The sequence below is a fragment of the Mus musculus genome, chromosome 17 (assembly GCF_000001635.26).
Source record: "Mus musculus strain C57BL/6J chromosome 17, GRCm38.p6 C57BL/6J".
Taxonomy (NCBI): Eukaryota; Metazoa; Chordata; class Mammalia; order Rodentia; family Muridae; genus Mus; species Mus musculus.
In genome coordinates, this window is record NC_000083.6 from 8,392,572 (window position 1) to 8,416,728 (window position 24,157).

Consider the following 24,157-nt stretch of genomic DNA (forward strand, 5'->3'; position numbering starts at 1 on the left):
TTGGGAGAAAAACAAAGCAAAACAAAACAAAACATGGAATTGAAATGACTCAGGGAAGGGGACAGGTTAGCAAGAAAAGTGTGAGTTACTTTTAACTGAATACATACTTACTGTGACTCTGTCCACCGAGGTGGGGGAGGGCATGGAGCTCATGTTGTCATGGTGATGGAGAAGCCTCGTCCTGGGGAAGGAAATCTGAACTTGACTTTTGACCTTGCTCCCTAACAGGTGGTTTGGATAGTGACCCCCCCCCCCAGTCATGTCTTCCTAGAGGTACAGAAACAATGTCTGCCTAAAAGGGCCTCTTAAAATCAAGTGGTGGTAGCACAGAGTGGCCTTTAATCCCAGCACTTGGGAGGCAGGCAGATCTATGAGTTTGAAACCAGCCTATTCTACAAAGTGAGTTCCAGGACAGCCAAGGCTGCACAGCAAAACTCTGTCTCAAAAAAACAAAACAAAACAAGCAAATAAATAAGTAAATAAATAGATAAATAAGGTCCTTGTAGGAGGAGCCCACATGCAAAGGTCCTGGAATCAAGCGCTCTGGAGGATAAGCATGAAGACTGAATTGTTACAGAGAATATTGTTTTCAACCACAGATGGTTGTGTGAACTTTGATTTTTTTTTCCTTTTGGAGATAGGGGCTACATAGCCCTAGGTTGGACCTCAAAATTGCAATCCTCCTGTCTCAGTGTCCCAAATGCCAGGATTGTAGATGGGTGCCACTATACTCAGCTCAAATAATCTTATTAACTTAACCTGTTGAGTTTTGAACTTCTCTACTGGAAAGCTATTTCAGCCCAAGAGGCAGCCAGCACACTTAGACACATTCTACCCTGCCCAGTCTGTGAGCAGAGCTGAGCCACACTCTGGTGGAAGACTGTTTCACACTCAGGCGCAAGGAGCACCCATTTTAAATTTGCTACACAGACCATATTGAGGAGGGGCAGTCTGTCAGGTGGCTGAACTTGGCTGAAGGTTTAATTTACTTACCAACTGCATTTGCTGGAGAGGACAGACGGGCCCTTGACTATAGACCACAGATGCGTCTAGCAATTTTGAAACAAAATAACTCGTAGAGTTCAGGAAAGGTGGTTTTCTCAATGAGCGGTAAAAACGGGCAACAGCTGAAGACAATCACCATCTTTATCATCTTTGTAGAAGTGGTTTGGAGGTCAGTGTGTGGGGGGTGACTGGGTTTAGGTGAGGGTGTGAGGTTATGAGGAACGACCTCATAAGGGGAGTCTTGGTTAGGCTTGCTCTCCCCATCCTCTACATGCCAGCACGTAGTGGGGAAGTGGCTGTCTCCATCCCTAAGACCTACTCTCTTGGCTCCATGATCTCTGACTTCCACCTTCTGAACTATGAGAAAACAGATTTCTGCCATTTAAATAATCCAGCCTGTGATATGCTATGTTATCCACTGGAACTAAGACAGTAGTCCAATATATACATTACATGGTTCTTTCTTTATCCAGGGTAGCTTCAGAGACTAGAAAAGAGGACCCATAGGAAGGTAAGGGAGTTTCAGATCAATATGGGTGGAGTTCTCTTTTGTTTATTAACAACTGGTGCACGCCTTTAATCCCAGCACTCGGAAGGCAGGCAGGTGGAGTGAGTTCCAGGACAGCTAGGGCTATGTAATGAGATTGTGTCTCAAAAAGGGGGTGGGGTGAAGGGTGGGGGTGATTGGCCAGGCTGGCTTTGACACTCCCCTTTCCCCCCCAGAGCATATTGTTATGACAGGAAGGGTCACTTAATGCTTCAGCTAACTCAAGATGTGTAATAACTTATAAAACAGAAGCGACTAGAAAAGTGAACACACAATGTGGTGACCTACTATACCTGTCTTAGCAGCTATAGATTACCTAAATCTCTAGGGGTGGGACTTTGTGAGATTTTCCCCATTCATTTTGGCACATTATATGGTGATGCCATCTTCATGTTGGCATGTCAGCTGGTGATGTCATCACTTGGTGAGGTGACCATATTGTTGAGACTTCATGGGTGCAGCTTCCCTGCCAAATATACAAGACTCAGTCTTGCAGCAGATGTCCCGGCCTGTGGCCCTTCCGCTCTCCCCACCCTGTTGTCCCTGATGCTCCTAAGCTTTAGCTGTAGGACCCATATTAATAGATGTGTCAATTAGGGCTGGTCAGTTGTTATCTGTGTTTTGACCACTTGTGAATTTCTGAAATGGTCTCTACCTGCTACAAAAAGGAGCTTCATCGATGAGATACGTATATTTTCAAATAACTTATTTTTATTTTATGTGCATTGGTGCTTTGCCTGCATGTATGTCTGTGTGAGGGTGTCAGGTCCCCGGAACTGGAGTTGTAGACAGCTGTGAACTACTGTGTGGGTGCTGGGAATTGAACCTGCATCCTCTGGGAGAGCAGTCAGTGCTTTTAACTGCTGAGCCATCTGTCTCTCCAGTCCAAGATATATACTTCTTAATGCTATATTAGTCATTAATCAGTTTTTTAGATTTTTTAAAATTTAGTTTATATGTGCAAGTGTTTTGCCTGCATAGATGTGAGGACACCAGGAACGTACACTGTCACACTGTCTGTAGAGGCCAGAAGACCTGTCAGATCTTCTGGAAATGGATCACAAACACTTGGGAGCCTCTTTTTTTTTTTTTTTTTTTCTTTTCGAGACAGGGTTTCTCTGTGTAGCCCTTGCTGTCTTGGAACTCACTCTGTAGACCAGGCTGGCCTCGAACTCAGAAATCTGCCTGCCTCTGCCTCCCAAGTGCTGGGATTAGAGGTGTGTGCCACCACTGCCTGGCTTGTGAGCCTCCTAATGGGCTCTGAAAACCAAACCCAGGTCCTCTGGTGAAACAGCAGCTGCCTTTAATATCTGAGTCATTTCTCCATCCCATGACCTCTAACCCTTTATCCTCTCATCTTAGCTGGGATGACAGGGCTGTATCACCATATCCAACTTCAACTCAGTAGCTTTCTATGGAATGTTCATCATGGTTATTATTATAACCTCCGAATTTAAATGGGGCTTACTTAAAGGACCATCTGTAATAATTAAAGGGCTTTGGGGAAAGACTCTGGATGATGAACTAGAAATAAGCAGTGTCCTGGGTGTTTGAAGAGCAGAACCCTGGTCCTTGGACACTGTCTTGGTTAATCTGCCCTCTAAGCCTGGGAAGTGGAGAACTTGAAATTTTTAGCAGACTCACATTAGAGGGGAAGAAAAGGATAATGGGACAAGCTGGTCACACATGTCACCATGTACCATGGGTACAGATTGGCCCTGGATCCAAACCCAGCCTACCACTAAACCCATAGGCTGGGCTATGTGCTGTCTCCCCAAACTGGGGGTTACCCAGCGCATGTAGGACACTTCTCATGGACAATGACTGTGAGTTTATGATTCAAACAATGTATTTATTTTACGTGTATGTGAGTACACTGTCTCTGTCTTCAGACACACCAGAAGAGGGCATCAGATTTCATTAGAGATAGTTGTGAGCCACCATGTGGTTGCTGGGACTTAAACTCAGGACCTCTGGAAGAGTAGCCAGTGCTCTTAACCACTGAGCCCCATATTTGTGTATTTTTAAGAATGCATTTTATTGCTTATGTGTATGTGTGTTTGCATGTGCATATGCATGAGGGTGCCTGAGGAGGAGACCAGGAGACGTGTCAGGTCCCCCAGAGCTGGACTCACAGCGAGTTCTGGGAACTAAACTCTGGTCCCTTATAAGAACAGCAAGCTCTCTTAGCCACTGAGCCATCATTTTTCCAGCCTCCAATGTCAAAATGTATGAGTAATTCATTGTCTTTTATGCCTGAGAGGCCTTCCTCAAATTGCTTTCTGCTGTGTGACTCTTCGCCTCCCTGCTGAGGAAAGTCAGGTGAATTTGAAATTAGTTTCCATACTGAGGCTGATGCAGCTCACACCAAACTGTGAGAAAGTGCCCCTCCCCTCCTTTAATCTGGCCTGGCCCACAGGAGGCCAAGCTCCTGTTTGGTCTGAAGGAGCAAGGCACACACATCTGCGATCCACATGGTGACTCAGGAGGCCGCCAGGAGGAGGGGGTGTTCACAGCAAGGTGAGAAAACATAAAGCTGAAATGAGACTCTTTTAAACATGAAAAGGAGAAGAAGTGCCTCTGAAATTAAATCCAAAATGAATTTAAGGTAATGGCCGACATCTTGTCAACAAGCAGGACCATCCAGGGAGAGAACAGGAAGTTGTGGAGGATGGCCCGGAGAAGGAGAGGATAAAACAGGGCCCGCACCAACCTGGCTTGGATCCACCCAAGCATCGAGGGGACACAGCGGTACGTTTTCACAGCGTGTGCACGTGTGCGCGCATGCGGGCTTACGAAGTTATCGAACGCCATGGTGCTCGATGTGACGGGTTTTGATTAGAGGTGTGATTTGGAGATTCGGGTTGGTGTGTCCTGAAGTCGATGCTGAATGAGGTGTAACTGCCAAGACACAGATCTTTTGAATTAGGGTTTCCATGGTGCCTGTAATGTGGGTGCACTTAAGCCTGACTGCGTGGACCAGAAGCAACATCCCACGGGGAAAGCTGTGTCTCCCCTCACCTGCAGAGATACACAGGCAAGATGCCAAAGGAGTTGGTTCAGAAAGCCCAAAAGCAGCCCTCTGTCTCTCTGCCGTGTCTATCCACTGTGGGGACTGTCCACGCCACTGTGGAAAGATGGTACTTCCCGTTTTTTGTTCACCGGGGACCACTGTCACCTCCTTGGTGTTGCTTTGCTGTCACACAGTGTGCTCCCATTGACCTTTGCCAGTTGAGGGGTCAATTTGACCTGTTAAAGGAGATAGCTGGTGTTTTTTGCAGGAAACCGCAGCTTGGGTCAGCTTAGCTGATGATCAAATGCAGACCGCCTCCTGGGGGTGTTCTGTACATACCTGTCCTAGAGCAAGTGGCCCTTTCACAGGAAAGTGGCACAGAGGGCTACTCTTCACACAGGTAGGACTGTAGGCCTAAAGTCCACCAGTCCTATAGGACCTGCTACATGTATGACTGAGTGATATGGATTAGTGACCCTGGGTTATGTTAGAATGTAAATCCTCAGGCCGTCCTCACTTCTGAGCCTGAAACTGTGGGCGTGGGCCAACCTCCAGGGACTTCTGGTGTAAGAACTGAGGCTTGAGACCCCAGCTAGGCTCCAGCTCAGCTCAGACATTACACATCCGCATTGAATTGGGAGCTCTGCTCTGGAGCTGTTAGGACAGATTGCCTGACTTCTTTGTTTTGCACACCAGCCCTGCGTGACACCTCAGGTTTTCCTGTCACCCTTCCCTGGCCTTGCATGGTGAATGGCAAAATACATTCAACTGACTTACTTGTTCACTGGCGGATCTCCCCCTACTCCACCCCACCCCCACCCCGTCCTGGAACCTAGGGTCAATGGGACATACTAGGGAATTAATCAGTTGTCCTTACATTGGGTTTTGAGACAAAGGTCTCACTAGTCTGTCTCCCAGACTGGCCTTCTTGCCTCAGCCTCCTAAGTAGCTGGTACTGTGGGTGTGGCCCACTCCAGCAGTCTCTGCAAAAGACTCAGCAATGCTGGTGGCTTTGGTTTTCAATGGTAAGACCTCCCCTTGGTAACAAGTTGCTCTGTTACTGAGCATATACATCAGTCACCATCCCCCCAGTACACATGAGGCCAAGTTGCTTTGTCGTGCTGAAGCTAAGTCTGTGAGCTTATATGGAATGTGTAAGGGACAGAGGCCACAGGATTTAAAAGACCCTAGTGTGGAAAGCAGAGGCAGACTTAGACTGTGTGTGTGTGTGTGTGTGTGTGTATGTGTATGTGTGTGTGTGTGTGTGTGTGTGTGTGTGTGTGTGTGTGTGTGATCGCTGCTGTAAGTCCATGTTGTGTTGCAGTCAAGGAATATCTGAGGCCCATTTCTCACACTTCTGAAGGCTGGGAGGTCCAAAGCCAAGGGTCATCCATTGCTCTTTGGAGGAAGAGAGAGAGAGAGAGAGAGAGAGAGAGAGATTATGAGAGGGAGAAGGAAGAGAATAGGGCACCTGTGCACACACACTAATCTCTCTGCCAGTTACCCATGCTCATGATACTACTGACCCATTCCCAAGGGCAGAGCCTGGTGGCCCGATTACGTCCCGATGAGTCCCACCTTTAGCAGCAGTTGTACCAGGCAGGCATTACCTCTAACAGGTGGATCTGACAGCCTGTTAGACCACAGCCACTGCCCTTCATCCCTCAGCCTGCAGGCACATGGCCTGAGCAGGGGGACAATGACCATATGGTCACTAAAAGTGCACCAGTGTGCTTCCAAGTCAAATGGAGGGCCCATCCCCCTGGCTCAGACAGTTCCTAACTCCATCCCTTCGCCCCCACCCCAGGTTGATAAGCCAGGGAGGTCAGAGCACAGTGTGCCCTTGTCCTTTCCCGAATGGGTGTATAGCTCAGACCGACAGCTCTGCACAGAAGCTAGGCAGAGGTGAGAGGAGAATCTGGGACCAGGAAAATCGGGCAAGAGATAGGGAGGAGACTGAAAGGGAAGTAAAGCATTCAGGAAAGCCACTTGTCACTGAGAGACCTGTTGGCAGCTTCCTTCAGTTTGGCTTTGCTGTGTGTGTGCGCGCGTGTGCGTGTGCGTGTGCGTGTGCGTGTGTGTGTGTGTGTGTGTGTGTGCGCGCGCGCGCAAGCCTGTGAGGGCCTGGAGTCTTAAGCAGTCACTCTCCACCTTACTTTTTGAGACAGAATCTCTGACTGATTGGGCTGGGCTGGCCAGCAGTGAGCCTGAGGGACCGACGTGGTTTTCCCTCCCCAGTGCTAGGATCGTTGGCACTGTACACCAATTTAGCTCCCATCCTGCCTGCGCAGTCACTTACTGCACTGGCTTCCTGACAGAGGAGAGCTTGCTTGCAGAGGAGTCTGTTGAGGGCTCTTGAGGAGAGACTCTGGGATGATAGAACCTGTAGGTCATTTTATAAATTTGCATATCTTCCTCCTAACCTCCAAGACAGGGTTTCTCTATGTAGCCCTGGCTGTCTGGAATTAACTCTGTAGACCAGGCTGGCCTCAAACTCACAGAGATCTGTCCACCTGCCTCTTCGTCCCGATTGCTGGGTTTAAAGGCATGCACCGCCACCAGCAGCAGCTAAACTTGCTTATCCTGACGCCAGATTTTACCCCGTTTTCTGGCTTTCTTCTTGTGGCTGGGCTCCCTTTTCCTTTATTTAATAGTTTATAGTTTATTGGAAATTCATTGTGCAGTTATGGGCTTCATGAGGACAATTTCCTTTCAGCTATAATTGTATTCAGAAAACGGTACTTAACCAATTTGATGGTTTTGAAACTAAAAAAAAAAAAAAAAAGATCAACTTTTCTAATTATGTTATTTCCCGTGTTCATCCTTGTATTTTGTTCAACACTAAAAAACTATTTCAAATATTTTAAGCCAGGAGGCTGTGGTGCATGCCTTTAACCCCTGTACTTGGGAGGCAGAGGAAGGCAGAACTACACAGAGAAACCCTGTCTGGTGTGGGTGGGGGAGAGGACTTTAAGTCTGCATACAGAGCCACAGGTGTCTTGTGGCATCTCCACACAATATAGCATTACACTGTGCTCTTGGCCATCTGACTCCCTCCCCTCCCTCTCCCCCTGGCTGCCCTGCCCTCTCCCCATACAGTTCTCTCTTCTGTGCCCCTTCCTCTCCCTATACAGTCCTCTCTTCTGTGCTTCTTGACTCAAGAATTCTATTACCCACCCCCACTCAGCCCTGAGACCTCTTCCTTCTCTTCTGTTGGACCCCTTCTAGTCTCATGACACACACACACACACACACACAGGCTCTAGACACACACATGCTTTAGACACACACACACATGTAGTAGACACACATAAACACTAAACACATATGCACAGAAGACAGAAACACACATATATACATACACACACATGCACACACATTACACATACACATACCAGATATACACACTCACAAATACAGAGACACACTAGATATAAACATTTATACACATTAACATAGACACACAAAGACACACACTAGACACACACACAAGCATTAGACACACATACACACACACACACCAGACACAGACAGACGCACATACACATATACACACATACACACACATAGACACACACACCACATACACACCAGATATACACATTCACATACAGCAGACACACACTAACACACACACACACATAGACACACACACCAGACACACACAAAGACACACATACTGGGCACACACACACACACACACACCCCAGACATACACAGACACTCACAAACAGACATACATAGAATCACAGACACCCACATGCACACACATACTCACACACACTTACACACGCAAACATACATACATAGTCAGACACACCAAAAAGGGGGGGGGGAAGAAAAATTCTTTTCCACTTGTGACCCATTATTGCTCAAGATCTTTTATATGATTCTGGGTATACACAATTCATTTGTGAGTAGTAAATCATAGTCTGTATATTTAGATTTTACAATCTCCAGTGCTGAAGACTTCACTAAGCATGTATATATGACAATAATAACAGAAGCCTTGTCTTCAATGCTGAGGACCCCACTAAGCACATGAAGTATGTTACATACATGAAGTATGTTACATACATGAAATATGTTGGCAGCCATTCTAAAACCATTCGGAGACTCTCCTCTAATCCCTAGTCAAATTTTATTTAATAATATTTTAAAGATGTCAAATTCAAATCTCTCCTAGTCACCTGAATAGCTGCTTATCATCTTTCTACGCATCCACATATCTACCTGCCTGCCTGCCTATCAGCCTCCCTATACACTCTTGTATATATACCATGCCTTCATTCATTTACAGCCAGTGAAATTGCTCAGTGGTCAAAAAATGCTGGTCCTGTAACCCTGGTGATCTGAGATCTGTCACTGTAAGTCACATAAGAAGCAACACTCAATGGCACACCTCTGCAGTCCAATGCTCTGGTAGGCAGAGGCAGAACTGTATGCATGTGGTATACAACCCCCCACCCCCAAAAATACACATTTAAAAATAATATATCTTTAAAACCTCTCATTTAAAATAGATATGATACTGTAAGCTTATAATCCCACTTCATCCCTACCCCCTCCCCCACCCCTGCCTCTCCACCTCCTTCCTACCGCCCCACCCCACCCCTGCCTCCACACCCCACCCCTGCCTCCACACTCCACCCCTGCCTCCACACCCCACCCCTGCCTCCACACCCCACCCCTGCCTCCACACTCCACCCCTGCCTCTCCACCTCCTTCCTACCACCCCACCCCACCCCTGCCTCCACACTCCACCCCTGCTTCCACACTCCACCCCTGCCTCCACACTCCACCCCTGCCTCCCCAACCCACCCTTGCCTCCACACTCCACCCCTGCCTCCCCAACCCACCCCTGCCTCCACACTCCACCCCTGCCTCCACACTCCACCCCTGCCTCCACACTCCACCCCTGCCTCCACACTCCACCCCTGCCTCCACACTCCACCCCTCCTCCACACTCCACCCCTGCCTCCACACTCCACCCCTGCCTCCCCAACCCACCCCTGCCTCCCTACCCCTGCCTCTTCACTATCATCTGTTCTCCATGTCCAAGGCATCTCTGAACATTTGCCTTAGCTTGTAAACACTACAACATGTTTTACTCTTAGCTTAAAGGTGATCCCATTTTGCCAGCAGAGGCCCCTCTATTCAGTCTTCTTCCCTGACTCCTCAGGGCAGAGGTACTGACAGGAGAACCTCTGTTCCCTGCCTCGCACAGACAGCTTGGGCCACTCTCTATTTGAGAAAAGCTGGGGTTCCAGGTCACTCAGGAGAGCACACTGTGGCCCAAGACCAGCTTGTGAGGCAGTGGAGGGGAGGTAGAGTGTGACACATGATTGGGATCTCACTGTTTGCTCCTACCTTGTGTGTGTGTGTGTGTGTGTGTGTGTGTGTGTGTGTGTGTGAGAGAGAGAGAGAGAGAGAGAGAGAGAGAAAGAGACAGAGAGGCAGAGAGAGAGAGAGACAGAGAGAAAGAGACAGAGAGGCAGAGAGAGAGAGGGATATTGAATGTATGTGTGGTGTGTATATGGTGTCTATGTGAATGAGTGTGTGTGAGTGTGTCTGATGTGTAATATGTGCATAGGTATAAGTGTATGTTGTGTGTATGTCATGAGTGTGTGGTATGTGTATATGTGTGTACATGTGTGTGATGTGTGTTGTGTGAGTGAGTGTGTGTGATGTGTGGTATATGAGTGTGTGTATGGTATGTATGTGAGTGTGCGTGTGGTGTGGGTATGAGCATGTGTAATGTGTATGCTATGTGTGTGTATGTGTGATGTGTGTGTTGTGTGTGTGCTATATGTGCTGTGTGTGTGTGTTCTGTGTGTGTGTTCTCTGTTCGAGTGTGTTTTATATATATATATGTGAGAATATGTGATGCATGTGTGATTGTGTGTGTGTGTGTGTGCCCTGCAGAGCCTCCCTGGTCCTTAGAGAAGGCCTGCAGAGGACTCAGTCTATCATATTTGCTCAGCTCATGTCTTTTATTAGGAATGGAGCTGAGCTGATGTCCTTGTGTGGGGAGATGAACTGAGAGTGTCTAAGCATTCCTAACACCACAGTGGAGAGTGAGGACCCAATGCCTGGCTTGCTGCTGGCTGTCCCTTTGAGGGTCTCACCTCCTAATCCTCAGACCTTCTACTCTATTCCTATTAGCCGTCTGCTCTTTATGGTCTCTGGCCGGCCCCTCGGTCCCTTGCTGTTCCTCACACATCCCAACACACATCCACTCGTGACCTCGCACATGCAGGTCCTTTGCCTGGGAGTCCCACGTGTCCCCACCCACTTCTTCCCTCCTTTGGTGGCTCCTCCATGTTGGGGTATGGGTGTCCATCTGTGGCTTTAGTTTCCTTTTTAGCTTTTACCACTTTCTGAACATAATTTATATTTTATTCTGTTTTCTTCATTTTTTGCTTTATCACTGTATTTCCAGTGTGCAAAAAAGGTCTAGTATTCAGCATTTGATATGTCATAAGACCAGAGAGATTATAAGAAATGTTCCTTGATGATACCTTTATGTTCACATATATTGTGTCTGTATGCATGCATAAGATACATTTCTCATATGTACTGTGTCTACGTGTGTGCATAAGATAAATTTCACATATGTACTATGTCTGCATGTGTGCATAAGAAACATTTCACATATATAACATGTCTACATGTGTGCATAAAATAAATTTCACATATGTATCCTGTCTGCATGTATGCATAAGGACACAGATAAGCTCAGCATGCAGGCAGGGCTTTCTGTCACCTGCTGCCCCAGGTGAAGCAGCTGTCCCCTGCCCTCTCCTCCTGCTTGCTGTTGCTTCCTCTGCCCCTGCAGATGTCCTCCAGCCATGTTCATACTTTAGTGCCTCTGCAAGCCTTCCCAGTGGGCTACAGTGGAAGGACACTGTCTTCCCTCAAGGTTCTTGTGGTCCCTTGTTGTAGTCTCCCCTCCCCCAGCCTGAAACCTGCTTGCTCAGGGGTGGAGCTTCCTGCTCATTCCTTCTGCCACGCCCACTGCTGTTTGGAGCCACACACGTGCTCACCCTGCTACTGGACTCCGAGATTATTTGGCGGGAATCGGGTCCCCTCCCCCTTCCTTCATAACTGCGTGTGGAACAGTAAAATTGAGCTTTGATCAGAATGCCTGTCTTAGCTGCATTTCTTTATCTCGCCGCCTAGCCCCTCTTCTCTTCCAGGTTTCCAAAATGCCTTTCCAGGCTAGAACCCATGTTGTGATCTGCTGGCTGGCCCTTGTTTTCTGGTGGGTCTTTACAGCATCATCCCAGAGTCACCCAGAGCACGGTCCAAACACACTCCTTTGTTTGAAGACAGGGTTTCTCTGTGTAGCCCTGGCTGTCCTGGAACTCACTCTGTAGACCAGGCTGACCTTGAATTCAGAGATTTGCCTGCCTCAGCCTCTGGAGTGGTGAGATTAAAGGCATGCGTCACTACCATCTGCTGGACTCCATTATGTAGGGCATGCATGCTCCTGACCCTAAGTCCCCATCACTCGGTATCCAGGCTGGTATAGCGTTGTTTGTTTGCTTCCAAGTTCTTTTCTATCTCTTGTTGCTTGTGCAAGGTCCTCCTTTTTACCCACACAATATTTCATCCTCAACCCATATCATCTGATTTAGACTGAAAACATCTCCAGGGCAGAAGATTCTTCCTGCTGGTCCACCACCATATGCATCCCAAGGGCGGTTATTGAGAAGTGGTATTTCCAAGGTCATGGCCACTGGCTTTACCTTCCTCTGACTCTGGCTTGCTGGCTTCTCCCATCTCCTCACAGTCAGTTACAGGGGAGCTCAGAAGGGACTAAGAGCATGTGGCTGGCTTTGTCTTTGTCAAGTGTGCAGTGTCCCTCTCAGATGTGTTGGTGAGCAGACAATTGCTCAGAGTGGCCTCCTGTGCCCTAACACTTCTGTTCTTCATTTTTGGATGGAGCTTCCTTTGCTTTGATAATAGTGCTAAGCACAGCTCATAAGCTGTTAAACTATGACTATGAAGTAGAGGAATTTGAGGAAGGAAGGAAGGAAGAAAGGAAGGAAAGCCCAGCCTCTTTATCTATCTACCCTTGTTCTTCCAGCAGAGTCTTGCAGATCTTGTGCAAGCCCTGATTCCTCCAGGGTTCAGTTTTCTCGTGTCTAACTCAGGAACTAACTGGCCCTTTGAGGGTCTGAACTTCCACTGAGCTACTCTGTTTAATGAACACATTAAGTTATAGAAAGTGTATGCAGAGTACTTTCTTATGTAGTTATGCACCTCATTTCAATGTCAAAGAAAGCCATGCAACATTCACAACTGCTTTTGGTTGGGCTGGGGAATGAAAAATGAAAGCAAAGTCAAGAGAGAGGTCTTTCAGGACCACTCCCCATCCCCCCACCATGCTGTGGTTAATTAGAAAAAAAAAACAGTTTTCAGATAATGCCATAGCTGCTTCTATACTTAAGTCATAGCTTTAAAGGAGAACTACCTGTGACATTGGTCCCTTGGCCATTCCTTTCTATGGGAGCAGAGTGGAAAGTGCTGGTCGGAGGGCCTTACTGAGTCAAAAAGAAAGAAAGAAACAAACAAAAAAACCCAAAAAATAAAAATCCATGGCTTGACGTTTCAGCTTCCCACCCTGGCTCAGTTGGGCTCAGAGCTGTTGCTTCAAGGATGCAAGCCCAGCAGCCTGGCTGGTCAGATGCTCTAACACCAGTTCCCACAGGGCATTTAAGAAGTGAGTAGACGCCAGGCGTGGTGGCGCACACCTTTAATCCCAGCACTCGGGAGGCAGAGGCAGGCGGATTTCTGAATTTGAGGCCAGCCTGGTCTACAAAGTGAGTTCCAGGACAGCCAGGGCTATACAGAGAAACTCTTTCTTGAAAAACAAACAAACAAACAAACAAACAAAAAAGAAGAAGTGAGTAGATGTAGGGTCCCGTGGATGCAACTGAACGCTCACCCGGAATGTGTGGGGCCCTGGGGTCAATCCTCAGGACCATTTAAAGAAAAAGGAAGTTCCACTCATGCTTCTGAATATCCACCCCTCCCCCAATTCATAGAAACAAAAGCCAGCTAGCAGCCTCCTGTGCCCTCGAGCCCACCCGGCAATATCATGAATAGACAGACTATTTGGATGTATGCCTTCTTTCCAAACCTGGAAACTCAACGGAACCCTGTGGGGCTGTCAAGATTGTACCGTAAGTTCTGTGCCGAGGGACAGGAATAGGCTTTGTGAAGATAGGGTAGTGGTCGCTTTAAGATCTGCTGGCACTTAACAAGATTTGAAGCCAGCTGTTGGTTCTCCCTCCCTCCCTCCCAGCTGCTGTCCAGGGCTTTTATAGGCAGTCACCTAATTGTGGCGGACAAAATGCCCAGACTCAGACCCTGCAGGCCTATAACACTGTGCAACTCCACGCTGGTCCCTGCTGGATCCCAGGGCTCTGAGATGTACCATAGTCCTTCATAGTACAAATGGCACTAATGACCTGAAAAGACAGAAGCCAAATGGGGCTGTGGCTTTTAGGGACTTCTGGTATTCTGCTCTCAGACACAATGCTCATACACCATCTGATCTCAGGAAACAGTTTTTGTTAAGTTTGTATTTGGTGACTAGATGGTCAATAAAACCAGAAGAGCCTCAAGTAAGTTCCTTGTTTGATTTTCTTTTCTTTTTATTGTCTCTGCTTCTGAGGATATAGAGGCTGATAGCTTTTCCCTTAATTTCACAAAAGATGTGGGACTCTCCACTCACTTCCAGTGTGCTTTAAGCTAATGAAAAAGGCACGAAGTTCCAGTGGCTGATTGTCCCCAAGTCATAGAAAGCTGGAGTGCAGACTGCTTAGCATTCACGGGTCGCTTCACACTCTGCTCCTGGCAGATACTGATGTAGTGTTGGTTGCTTAAGCGGTGCAGATGCAATGAATAAGCTGTGGCAAGTTTTGGTGTCAAACGGGTGTGTCCGAAGGTTTAGCTGAAATGTACCTCGTCCCTAAGGGAAACTGGCCTGGTGATTCCCTGCGGTTAGAAAACGTGGACCTCATGAGTTCAGGTGATCTGGGTGTAGTAGTGCCACATTAGTCCCAGCATTCAGGAGGTAGAGGCAGGTGGATCATGATTTGAGGCCAGCCTGGTTTACAGAGTGAGCCTAGGGAGGCTAGGGGTTGGTGGAGGGGCTGGGGATGTGAGGGTGTTTGGTGAGATTCAGATGATCCAAAATATGTTTTTTCTGATCATGTGGTCGGTCTGTGTGAGAATCAGGGCCTTGGCGAAATACTCACCAGACTGACGTTTTTATTAAGAAAAATGTCCCGTGTCTGAGGAAACAACAGAGCCAGTGAAGGACCTGGGCTCACGGAATAAAGAAGGCAGTTGCTGTGGGGTAAAGCATGGGACAGAGCTCTGTACACCTACACCCACATAGCAGACGTATGTTTATCACATGCACATACAAGCAGAGCAAAACATACTCGGAAGGGTGTGTGTGTGTGTGTGTGTGTGTGTGTGTGTGACAGGCAATAATAATTATGGAATAAGAGGTTATCAGGCAATGGAGCTGGGAAGGAAAGGTAGAGGAGGGAGCAGAGGGTGGGGTGAATATACTGCATTAATGTGAAATTCTCAACAGAATATAAAAATTGCTTGGTGGTAGTGGTGTGTGGCATTTGGAAAACAGAGGCAGGTGGATCTTTGTAAATATTCAAGGCCAACTTGGTCTACAGAGCGAGTTCCAGGACAGCCAGGACTACACACAAAGAAATCCTGTCTTTAAAAAAAAAACTAATAATTCATTATAATAAATAATAAATTTATTATAATAAATAAAGAAAGAAAGAAAAGAAAAATGTATACAAGAAGTAAACATGTTTACGCTTTTGGGTTTTTGTTTTGTTTTTTTGGTTTTGGTTTTGGTTTTTTTTCAAGACAGGGTTTCTCTGTGTAGCCCTGGCTGTCCTGGAACTTTGTAGACTAGGCTGGCCTCGAACTCAGAAATCTGCCTGCCACTGCCTCCCAAGTGCTGGGACTAAAGGCGTGTGCCACCACTGGCTGGCTCATGTTTAGTTTTTAATCTGCCCCATGTGAACCCTTTAATATTGCCATAAATAAATCAGTTTCCTCTTTTCCCCTCGTCTCCCTCAAGACATTGGAACAGATGAGCAAGATATAATGATCGAGAATCCATCCACATTTTCTATTAGCAGGCTCATGCTTAGTCCATAATTACCAGTTTCTCTTTATTGAAAACAGGCAAAGTGTTTTGTGTGAGTAGCAGCATAAGCCTGTTATCTTGGCAAACATACATATTTGATTTTTAAAATCTCTTTGTCTCTCTGTGTGTCTGTCTCTCTATGACTCTGTCTCTGTCTCAGTCTGTGTGTGTGTGTGTGTGTGTGTGTGTGTGTGAGCGCTCGCATCACATGCCCAGGCTAGTTTGGGGACTCATGTTCTTTCCTTTAACCTCCCAAGTGCTAGAATTAGGGGTTACCAGTCCTTCAGCTCATTTCTCTTGGTGAGGAATGTAAATTCAGCACGGAGCTTGCTTGCATTGCATCTCAGAACCTGGACTGTGAAGCATCTGCGATCTCTGGCGGCTGCTCCGCCTCCAGTGGTCTTTGACTCAGAGGTTTGCATGCAAGGGATTTCCCTGGGAGGCACACAAGGGCCTGCTGTGCCGGGGTGGAGTGTGGTGGGACGGATCTTTATCTTATTCTAGGTGTAGAGCAGGGTTGAACCCAGCACATAGACGTGCAAGGTGTGTGCATGGTGCCTCTCCAGCCTCCCTAGGCCTGCCCCCCACCGCGTCCTCAGCCTTTACTAGGGACTTCACTAGGACACTTCTTTCCTCCCATTCCACACCTGTACCCACCTCCCTGCTGTAGTTTATGAGCCCAGGAGGAGGCAGGTTTGACACAGGGACACAGTCTCTGAGGACAGCTGCAGACAAGTTAGCTCCCCAGACAGTAAAATGTAAAGAGGGGGGAGGGGCGACCTTTGAAGTTTGCAGAAAAGCGTGACTTTGACCACTTCCTTCCCTCTTCCCCGGAGTCCCAGGGATTAAGCAGAGAGCAATGGCCAGTGAGCTTTACAAGGAGGGATGCAGGTAGTGCGCGGAGAGCAACTGCCAGCGAGCTTTACAAGGAAGGACGCATTTCCATCACCAGGGGCTGAGTCCTTAGTGTTTAATACTGCTCTGAATGGCTGTTCACAGCACAGGAGCCCTGTGGTCACAGGAGCCCTGGGCAGAGCACATGGGAACACTTTACTGGAGGCTCCAGAGCAGGGCCCTAGGGACATCCATGTACAGGAGTGTGCAGAGAACACTCTGGAGTCAGAGTTTAAACTTTGACAGTACTACTGGGCTTGCTTTCTTCCTGTATGTTTCCAATGGGTTTTCTCTGTACTTGGCCCTCCTTGAGCTCAGGAGGAGGGCTGATAACCAAGTGGACGGAACTGTGACACCACACACCACCACCACCACCACCACCCCCACCCCCACCCCACCCCCCACGCCCTGCAATTTCTCCTCTCAATTTCATATCTGAGTTTTAGTCTCTGGTTGGTTGCTTTTCTTTCTACAATGTTTGTAGTATTTTTCTGTTTATTAAAGAATTCCAGGAGTTTACTTTTCTTTGTCATGTTTTGACAGTTTACCATGAAATGTTTGGGGGGTGAGGGGAGAGGAGGGAGAGAGAGGGAGGGATGGAGAAAGAAGGAGGGGGAGGAGAGAGGGAGGGAGAAAGGGAGAGATGGAGGGAAGAGTGAGAGGGAGAAGAGGGAGGGAGGGATGTAGGAGAGAGAGGGAATGATGGATGAGGAGAAGTGAAGGGGGAGGAGGGAAAGAGAGGGATGGATAGAGAGAGGAGAGAGAGGGAGAAGAAGGTGGGGGGGGGGAGAGAGCATACAACAAAACAACAAAACTTACATCTGGGAGCTGCTAACCTCAAGAAGCTGCGAGGTAAATCTGTATCTGACAGGTTGTACAGCATCAGGAGGCCCTCATTCTCTGTCTCATCCTATGTCAAAGAAGGCCAAGGGATGGAGTGTTGTGAGAATTAAATATGGGAGTATAAAGGGGTTGATCAGCAAGCCTGGGGCTTCCCTTCACCCTTGCTGATACTCCACAGTGTGTGGTAAAATAACCTGGCTAAAGCAACTAAGTGCAGGTTAATTTCAGCTCATGACTTAAGGAGATATATAGTTCATTATGGTGGGGAGGCATGGTGGCAGGAGCTTCCTTCCAACAGGAAGCGTCATTGATGAGGACTGTATGACATAGGTAGCAGAGACGTACACATAAATGGGGGAAGAAACAGACCATTCAGAATGCACCTGTGTATCTTGCCCATGTGATAACAAGGGCACATAGGCACACCCTTTCCCACAATGCACCTGTGAGCTGTGCCCATGTGATAACAAAGGCACACCCTTCCCCACAATGCACCTGTGTACCTTGCCCATGTGATAACAAAGGCACACCCTTTCCCACCAATTACAGTTGAGCAAATGAACAACTGTGGACAAAAGTAAGCACACATCCCCCATGGTTAAAACAAACACAACCTCAGCAAACTAGAAACCTGCCCAGATGTCCCTATCCCCACCAGCCTACCCTCCACCCCGCACAGTCAGTCACGCCTTTAATCCCAGCACTCGGGAGGCAGAGGCAGGCGAATTTCTGAGTTCAAGGCCAGCCTGGTTTACAGAGTGAGTTCCAGGACAGCCAGGGCTTCACAGAGAAACCCTGTCTCGAAACAAACAAACAAACAAACAAACAAACAAGATTGAGCTGGAATCTTTTCAAAATTATTTGCGTATTTAGTGTGCGTGCTTGGGCACATGTGCATGCCACAGAATGCATATGGAGGTAACAGGGCAACTGACAGGAGCCAGTTCTTTCTGAGGCTGGGTCTTCCTTGTCTTGCTGCTGCTGTGCTGTATGCTCCAGGCTATGTGGCCCATGACTTCTGTCTTCCTGACTCCACCCACTGTTTTCCTGAAGCATGCTGGGATTACAGATGTGCACCCCCAAATACAAGCTTTGCATAGGAGTCCTGCTCCAGGATTTGAAGGAGGCTCGTGAGGCTGATGTAGCTAGCTGCTTAACCCACTGAGACATTTCCTCAGCTCTTGGCTGGATGCTTGGTATGAATTGTGCTTACCTATAAATCTGTTTTACTAAATTGATCCAATCCATGAACACGATTGGCTGGTTTTTGTTTTTTGTTTTTTTAATATTTAGATCTTTGATTTCTTCAGCGACATTTTATAACATTGAAACATGTGTTCTGTGTGCTTCATTGGGTTTCTACAGAAGATCTATTTGTTCCTAAATGGCTTGTCGGCCTTGTGTCTTGTATTCTCATTGAGTTCTCTTGCTTAAAGCTTTTCTTGCTTTCCTCCCAGCCCCTGCGGGCAGTGTTTATGTTATCTTAGTGTGATCTCTTCCCTCCTCCACTCCCTTCTCTCACTGCGTCCCACTTTCTCTCTGATGTTCTGGCTGAACATCTAGTCTGAGGTAGCCATCTCACTTCTCTGAGTGAGGGTTGGCACAGCCTGGAGTCCTGCATTGGGGGCGGGGCTCTCATGAGGTGACAGAGGTGGAGGGGCCAGCACATGGCTGCCAGGCTTGATGTAAAGGGCCTGCCCATCGGAGGGCATTTGTGAGAAGACTTCTCTTGTTTTCTTCTAAGAGTCTTCTCGCTCGGCTCACGGAATGGAGAAAAAGATGCCAACAGCATGGAGCTGCCCAGAGGCTGCATCGAGGACCTGAGGAGGTGAATGCGTGGGGCTCTGCCTCATCTTTGGGTGATCTCTTCACCTATTGAGCCTTGAGAACTTTAGTCCTGGCAAAGGGTAGAAGACATAATGAGGAATGCCTATTACATACATACATACATACATTATACATACATATATACATGCATGCACACACATGCATACATATACACATGCATGCACACACACACATACACACACATGCATACATACATATACACATGCATGCACACACATACATACATGCATGCACACATATACACATACATATGCATACATATGTACACACATACATACATATGCATACATATATACACACATACATACATGCACACACATACACACGGTCATCTAGCTCAGGGTTAGGGGCTAGCAAGCGCCCCCCCCCCCCCAATCTCAGGCATTCCTTCCTCCGTCCTTCCTCTTCAAGGGCCATTTCCCTATTTTTAGACCATTCTCCCATCTAGTAGTTTATCGTTTACAATTTAATTGTGTATAATTTTTGCTTTTGTTGTGTTTTAAGCAATTTCTGGCATGGGGACATAACCCAGTGTTTGAGTAGAGGTTTAGCATGCTTGAAGCCCTGGGTTTGATACCCCAGCACTGGGGGAAAAAAAGAATAAATATTTAGATAAATATAAATATTTTTCTCACTTTTTAAAGAGTGGCATAGTTCATAACAGTGTATTTAGGTTTTTCAAATACTATACTAAAGGACGCACTGGCTGCTCCCTTCAGCCGTCATAAAAAAAAAAAAAAGACATTTGTTCTTTCCAGTGTCAGGCTGGTGTAGGCTCTCATGAGCTCCCTGGCGCTCCATCTCCTGGTGCGGTCCTTTGAGATGAAGGCAGGATAGCTTAAGGACTGACATCACACCTCCAGGAGTGTGAGGCTGAGGAGGAAGGCGAGGGCGAAATGTCCACACACCACAGGCTCTATCAACCAAAGCTAAAGAGAGTATATGTTACCACCATGCCAAGCAGGACTGGGTTGGGGTGGGGTAGCTACTGCATGTGGCTTGCTTGCAAGTCTGCACCAGGGTAGTACAGAGGGTTCTGTGTTCCCATGCTTGACAAATTCAAATGCTAGCTGCTAGGTGGGTTGTGAGCATAAGAGATGCGCTCACCATGGCAAAATGCATCTTACAGAGCAAGACTATGTGTAAGACAAGGACGGATTCCCAAAGCAAGATGTATCTTAGCCGGTTGTATCGGATGTATTCCACCTCCCTTGCTAACATGGAATTCTCCAGAAAGTAAGTTCCGCTCCCCTGTGAGACAGGGTCTTGGGAGTTCACTCTGCAGCCCAAACTCAAAATCCCACTGGCTTATGATGTGAACCACAGCCCTTAGGGGTTTTTTCTCCCTCTCCCTCCTTCCTTCTTCCTTCTTTGCTTCCTTCCTAACCCCCCCCCCCCACACACACACACACCTGCACCCCGAGCCTGACTAAGGGTTCACATAGGTCCTGGCCTTAGCATCTGCTTCTATGTCTCCTTACAGTCACCTTAACTGTTTTTTTCACATAGCCTCTAAGAAATTGTCATTACCAAACCACCTTCAAGTAGCCTCTTACAAAAGGCAGAGGGAGCACATGATCTGATCACGAGGGAGAACCTGGTATAGTGAAAGATGGAGACAAAGGCTCTGCCAGCCTGTGAGGCTGTGAAGGAATATGGGAAGGAGAAGGCAGAGGCGAGGCCAGGGCTCATCATCTACTCAGGATGGGGGTCACTGAGGCTCCTTGGGGTGACCTAGCCTGAAGTACCCACTCTGGCGATGAGCAGTTCCTACCAGGATGGACACAAACTTACCTGTCTGTGCTCCAGCAGGGTCTCTGTACACAGTCCCCTGGAGACCAGACTGCTAAGTGGGGTGAAAGTGTGTGAGGTCAGAGTGCACATACATAGTTTGTAAGTAATAGACAAGGCGGAGGGAAGGTAAATCATTTACAAGCAAACCCGCTGTACTGAAGACAGAGGCAGCCTCTGCTCGGGCTGTATGCACTTTTCTGCAACAGCGTGTAGATGTGGGCACTGCCCTCCCTTTCCCCCACCTGACCAAGGATGCAGTGACCCCCAGTGTATGGTCTAGGACCTGGCCTGAGTTGCCACCTAGGAGTTGACCTTGGGCTGTCTAGTCTGACTCTGGCCTGCCCTGTGAGCTCAAGAAAACAAGCAGTTAGGGCGGGCACTGCAGGCTGTGGACACCAGTGTCCGTGACAGATAGGAAGGTGAGAGAAACCAGAGAGCGGAGAAACCAAGTCCCTCAGAGTCCACAGATGAGAGGCCATCAGAAACCTGTGATGAACTGAGGCAGTGGTCTTCCTCCTTGAAGCATTCAAACGCTCCATCCAACCTGTTAAAATGCCCTGTATTTGCTGCATAGGAGGAGGTCCGTCCTACAGGAGACCAAGTTCTTTTCCAGTCAGAAGCTTGTGTGGATGGAGCTGACCCCCCAACCCCCACCCCGCTTCTTTGAAATCTGTTCTCCCACCCACTCTGGTGTTTCCCATGAAACATTTAACAGAGCATACACCTGGGAGAAGCTTAGCAGATTCTGGTGGCAAAGAAGCCGCTAGCTGGTCATTTGTGGGGCGGTGGGTGGTGTTGGGGGGAGTGTTTCCCTCATTTAGGGACCAATTCTGGCCCCACTATTAGCATTTGAATCAGGCAGCCTCGTTGTTTTGATTGAACCGAGAAGGCAAGCCTTTGTTGTTGCAATTTAAGGAGTAAGTTGTTCTCTGGTGTCCTTTAATCAGCTGAAATGAGGGAAATAGCAACTGCTGCCGTCTGGTCTGGGAGTGCTACCAGGTCCACCTCTAAGGCCCCCTCGGTGTGAGCCCCAGATCCAGCAGCGCTCTTGGGGTCTGTCCCTCCCCACTGCTGTCACTTCCCTCAGAACTTCTTTCAGTGCCATCAAAATATTGTCTTTGTCTGGATCCAGCCAATCGGCATGGTTGTGGGAACACAGCAGATCCATGACCATAAAGCCAATCTGCAGATCTATCCCCAGTTCCCACACATGAGGGGCCTGAGGCCAAGGACAGGGCCACTTGAAGGCTGATATCCTGATAACTTCATGCTCGCAGCCCAACAGGTAAAAGGCCCCTGCAAGGACATGGGAACTACATACAGCCCTCTGTAGTATTTCCTTTCCACGACCTTCAAGTGTAAATTACTTCTATTACTTTGATAAAGTAACAGAAATTTCAAGTTTTAGGTTAAAAAGACGGAAGGGTGCATACTCAGAAATCTCCCATGTTCTTCCTTTTTAAAAATTTTTTTTTGGGGGGGGGGTGTTTCGAGACAGGGTTTCTCTATAGCCCTGCCTGTCCTGGAACTCAGTTTGTAGACCAGGCTGGCCTCGAACTCAGAAATCCACCTGCCTCTGCCTCCCGAGCGCTGGGATTAAAGGCGTGCGCCACCACGCCTGGCTTTTAAAATTTTTTTTTAAGTTGGCACTACGGGTTATATTTTCTTATTTTATTTTTCTTACACTGAGCACAGAGGGACATAAAGACTGGGGATTCTTGAGAATGGAAGTGACTTCTGGTACCCCACTGAGGGAAAAAGGAAGATGCTGTTCTGTTCCAGTCAGAGCTTAACTTTGAGTGGCCTGTCAGCTTTGTCTCTGTGCAGGCATCTAAGCCGCTCTCTCGACAGCTCCTGCTGACATTTGTGCCTCCCTCCCTCCTTCCTCTTCCGGAAATGGGAGATGGCCACCCTCTGAGGCTGGCTTCGGCCTCTGGGAGGCCTTGTGTGACAGGGCCCTCTCCCACCCACCCCTGGTGCACACAGAGTGAGTAACCCTGGGACTCTTGACAGTGAGTTACACTCTCCAGCTGGAGCTCCGCAAAAGAGCCACCCAGGCTCCTAATTATCGAGCATCCTCCCAGGGGCGGGTCTTCTCCGAGGAAAGCAGTTTGTCAAACAGCTGTTTCCAACTGATTAAAGACTGTTTGCTTCTACCTAGGTGTTTGTTGTTCCCTGTGTACAAGGGCAGATGTCACCTGTCCTGTCCAAGCTCAGCAGAATTCAGCCCAGACTGCTTGGTGACCCCACAGATTAGCCCTGAGACCCCCAGCTGTGATGTGAGCTCAGCTGAGCCCCTTGGGCATGGGTGGCCTACTTCTTCGCCTCAGGTGCTCTGGGGTTTCCAGGAGCAGCCCACAAGGCAGTGGAAGGCATCCATAGGCCTTGTCTATGGCCAGCAGCCAAGCAGTACAGTGTGGTTATTTATTGGTTCTTGAGCCTAGGACCTCAAAAACAGCCCCACAGCCTGGCAGGGTAACATAGAGGCCTTTCATCCCAGCACTCCAGAGGCAGAAGCAGGCAGGTCTCTGTGAGTTTGAGGCCAGCTTGGTCTAGATAGTTAGTACTAGGCCATCTGGGGCTATGTAGTAAGACCTTGTCTCATGAAAACAAACAGACAGAAAAAATAGTCCCAGTTTGGTAACCCTGAATTCTCACAGAGATGGTCTGAGAACCCCATAAGAGCTCCCAGGAGGACTGGTAATGGAGGCATGTTCCTGAGACTACACAATGAAGTCTACACTTTAACCTGGGACAGAGCCAAATCCCCTGGTGTCTGGAGCAAGCCAAAGATATTAAAGAAATTCCCTACCATGCATATAGGTACACACATGGGTAAGTACACACAAGTGTATACACATGCTCGCACACACATACAAACACTCATCCATGCACACATACTTGTGCACACATGTTCACACACAGACACACAGTATCCCATGTGTCTCTGCTCAGCACGGGTGAGGAACACTGAGTGCCAGGCGGGCTTTTCCTTCATGATGAACAGTATGTG

At 47.9% G+C, this 24,157-nt stretch overlaps 1 protein-coding gene and 1 long non-coding RNA gene across 14 annotated transcripts in view; one reads left to right on the forward strand and one right to left on the reverse strand.

Annotated features, from left to right (window-relative positions):
* The window catches only part of T2 (brachyury 2), a 66,969-nt gene that overhangs the window by 36,812 nt on the left and 6,000 nt on the right, over nt 1-24,157 (forward strand). For 8 of the 12 annotated variants that reach the window (XR_003952102.1, XM_030249629.1, XM_030249626.1 and 5 more), the window contains 3 exons: nt 4,187-4,303; nt 19,247-19,330; nt 20,480-20,586. Coding sequence is in view for 11 of the 12 variants with exons in the window: in XM_030249629.1 (XP_030105489.1) it covers nt 4,187-4,303; nt 19,247-19,330; nt 20,480-20,586 (308 nt within the window). In the remaining variant the exon portion in view is untranslated. Of the gene's footprint in view, nt 1-4,186; nt 11,268-19,246; nt 19,331-20,479; nt 20,587-24,157 lie in introns of those variants that run through there. The other 4 variants (XM_030249630.1, XM_030249632.1, NM_001161832.1 and 1 more) reach the window with 3 other exon arrangements.
* Nucleotides 19,048-21,288, reverse strand: Gm34036. 2 transcript variants are annotated; one of them, XR_385202.4, is made up of 3 exons: nt 21,145-21,288; nt 19,986-20,279; nt 19,048-19,399 (listed from the first exon to the last, which is right to left on the reverse strand). It is a non-coding gene; the product is annotated as a predicted gene, 34036 (long non-coding RNA). The 2 variants fall into 2 exon arrangements; XR_001782179.2 differs by lacking the exon at nt 19,986-20,279 and having other exon boundaries at nt 21,145-21,282.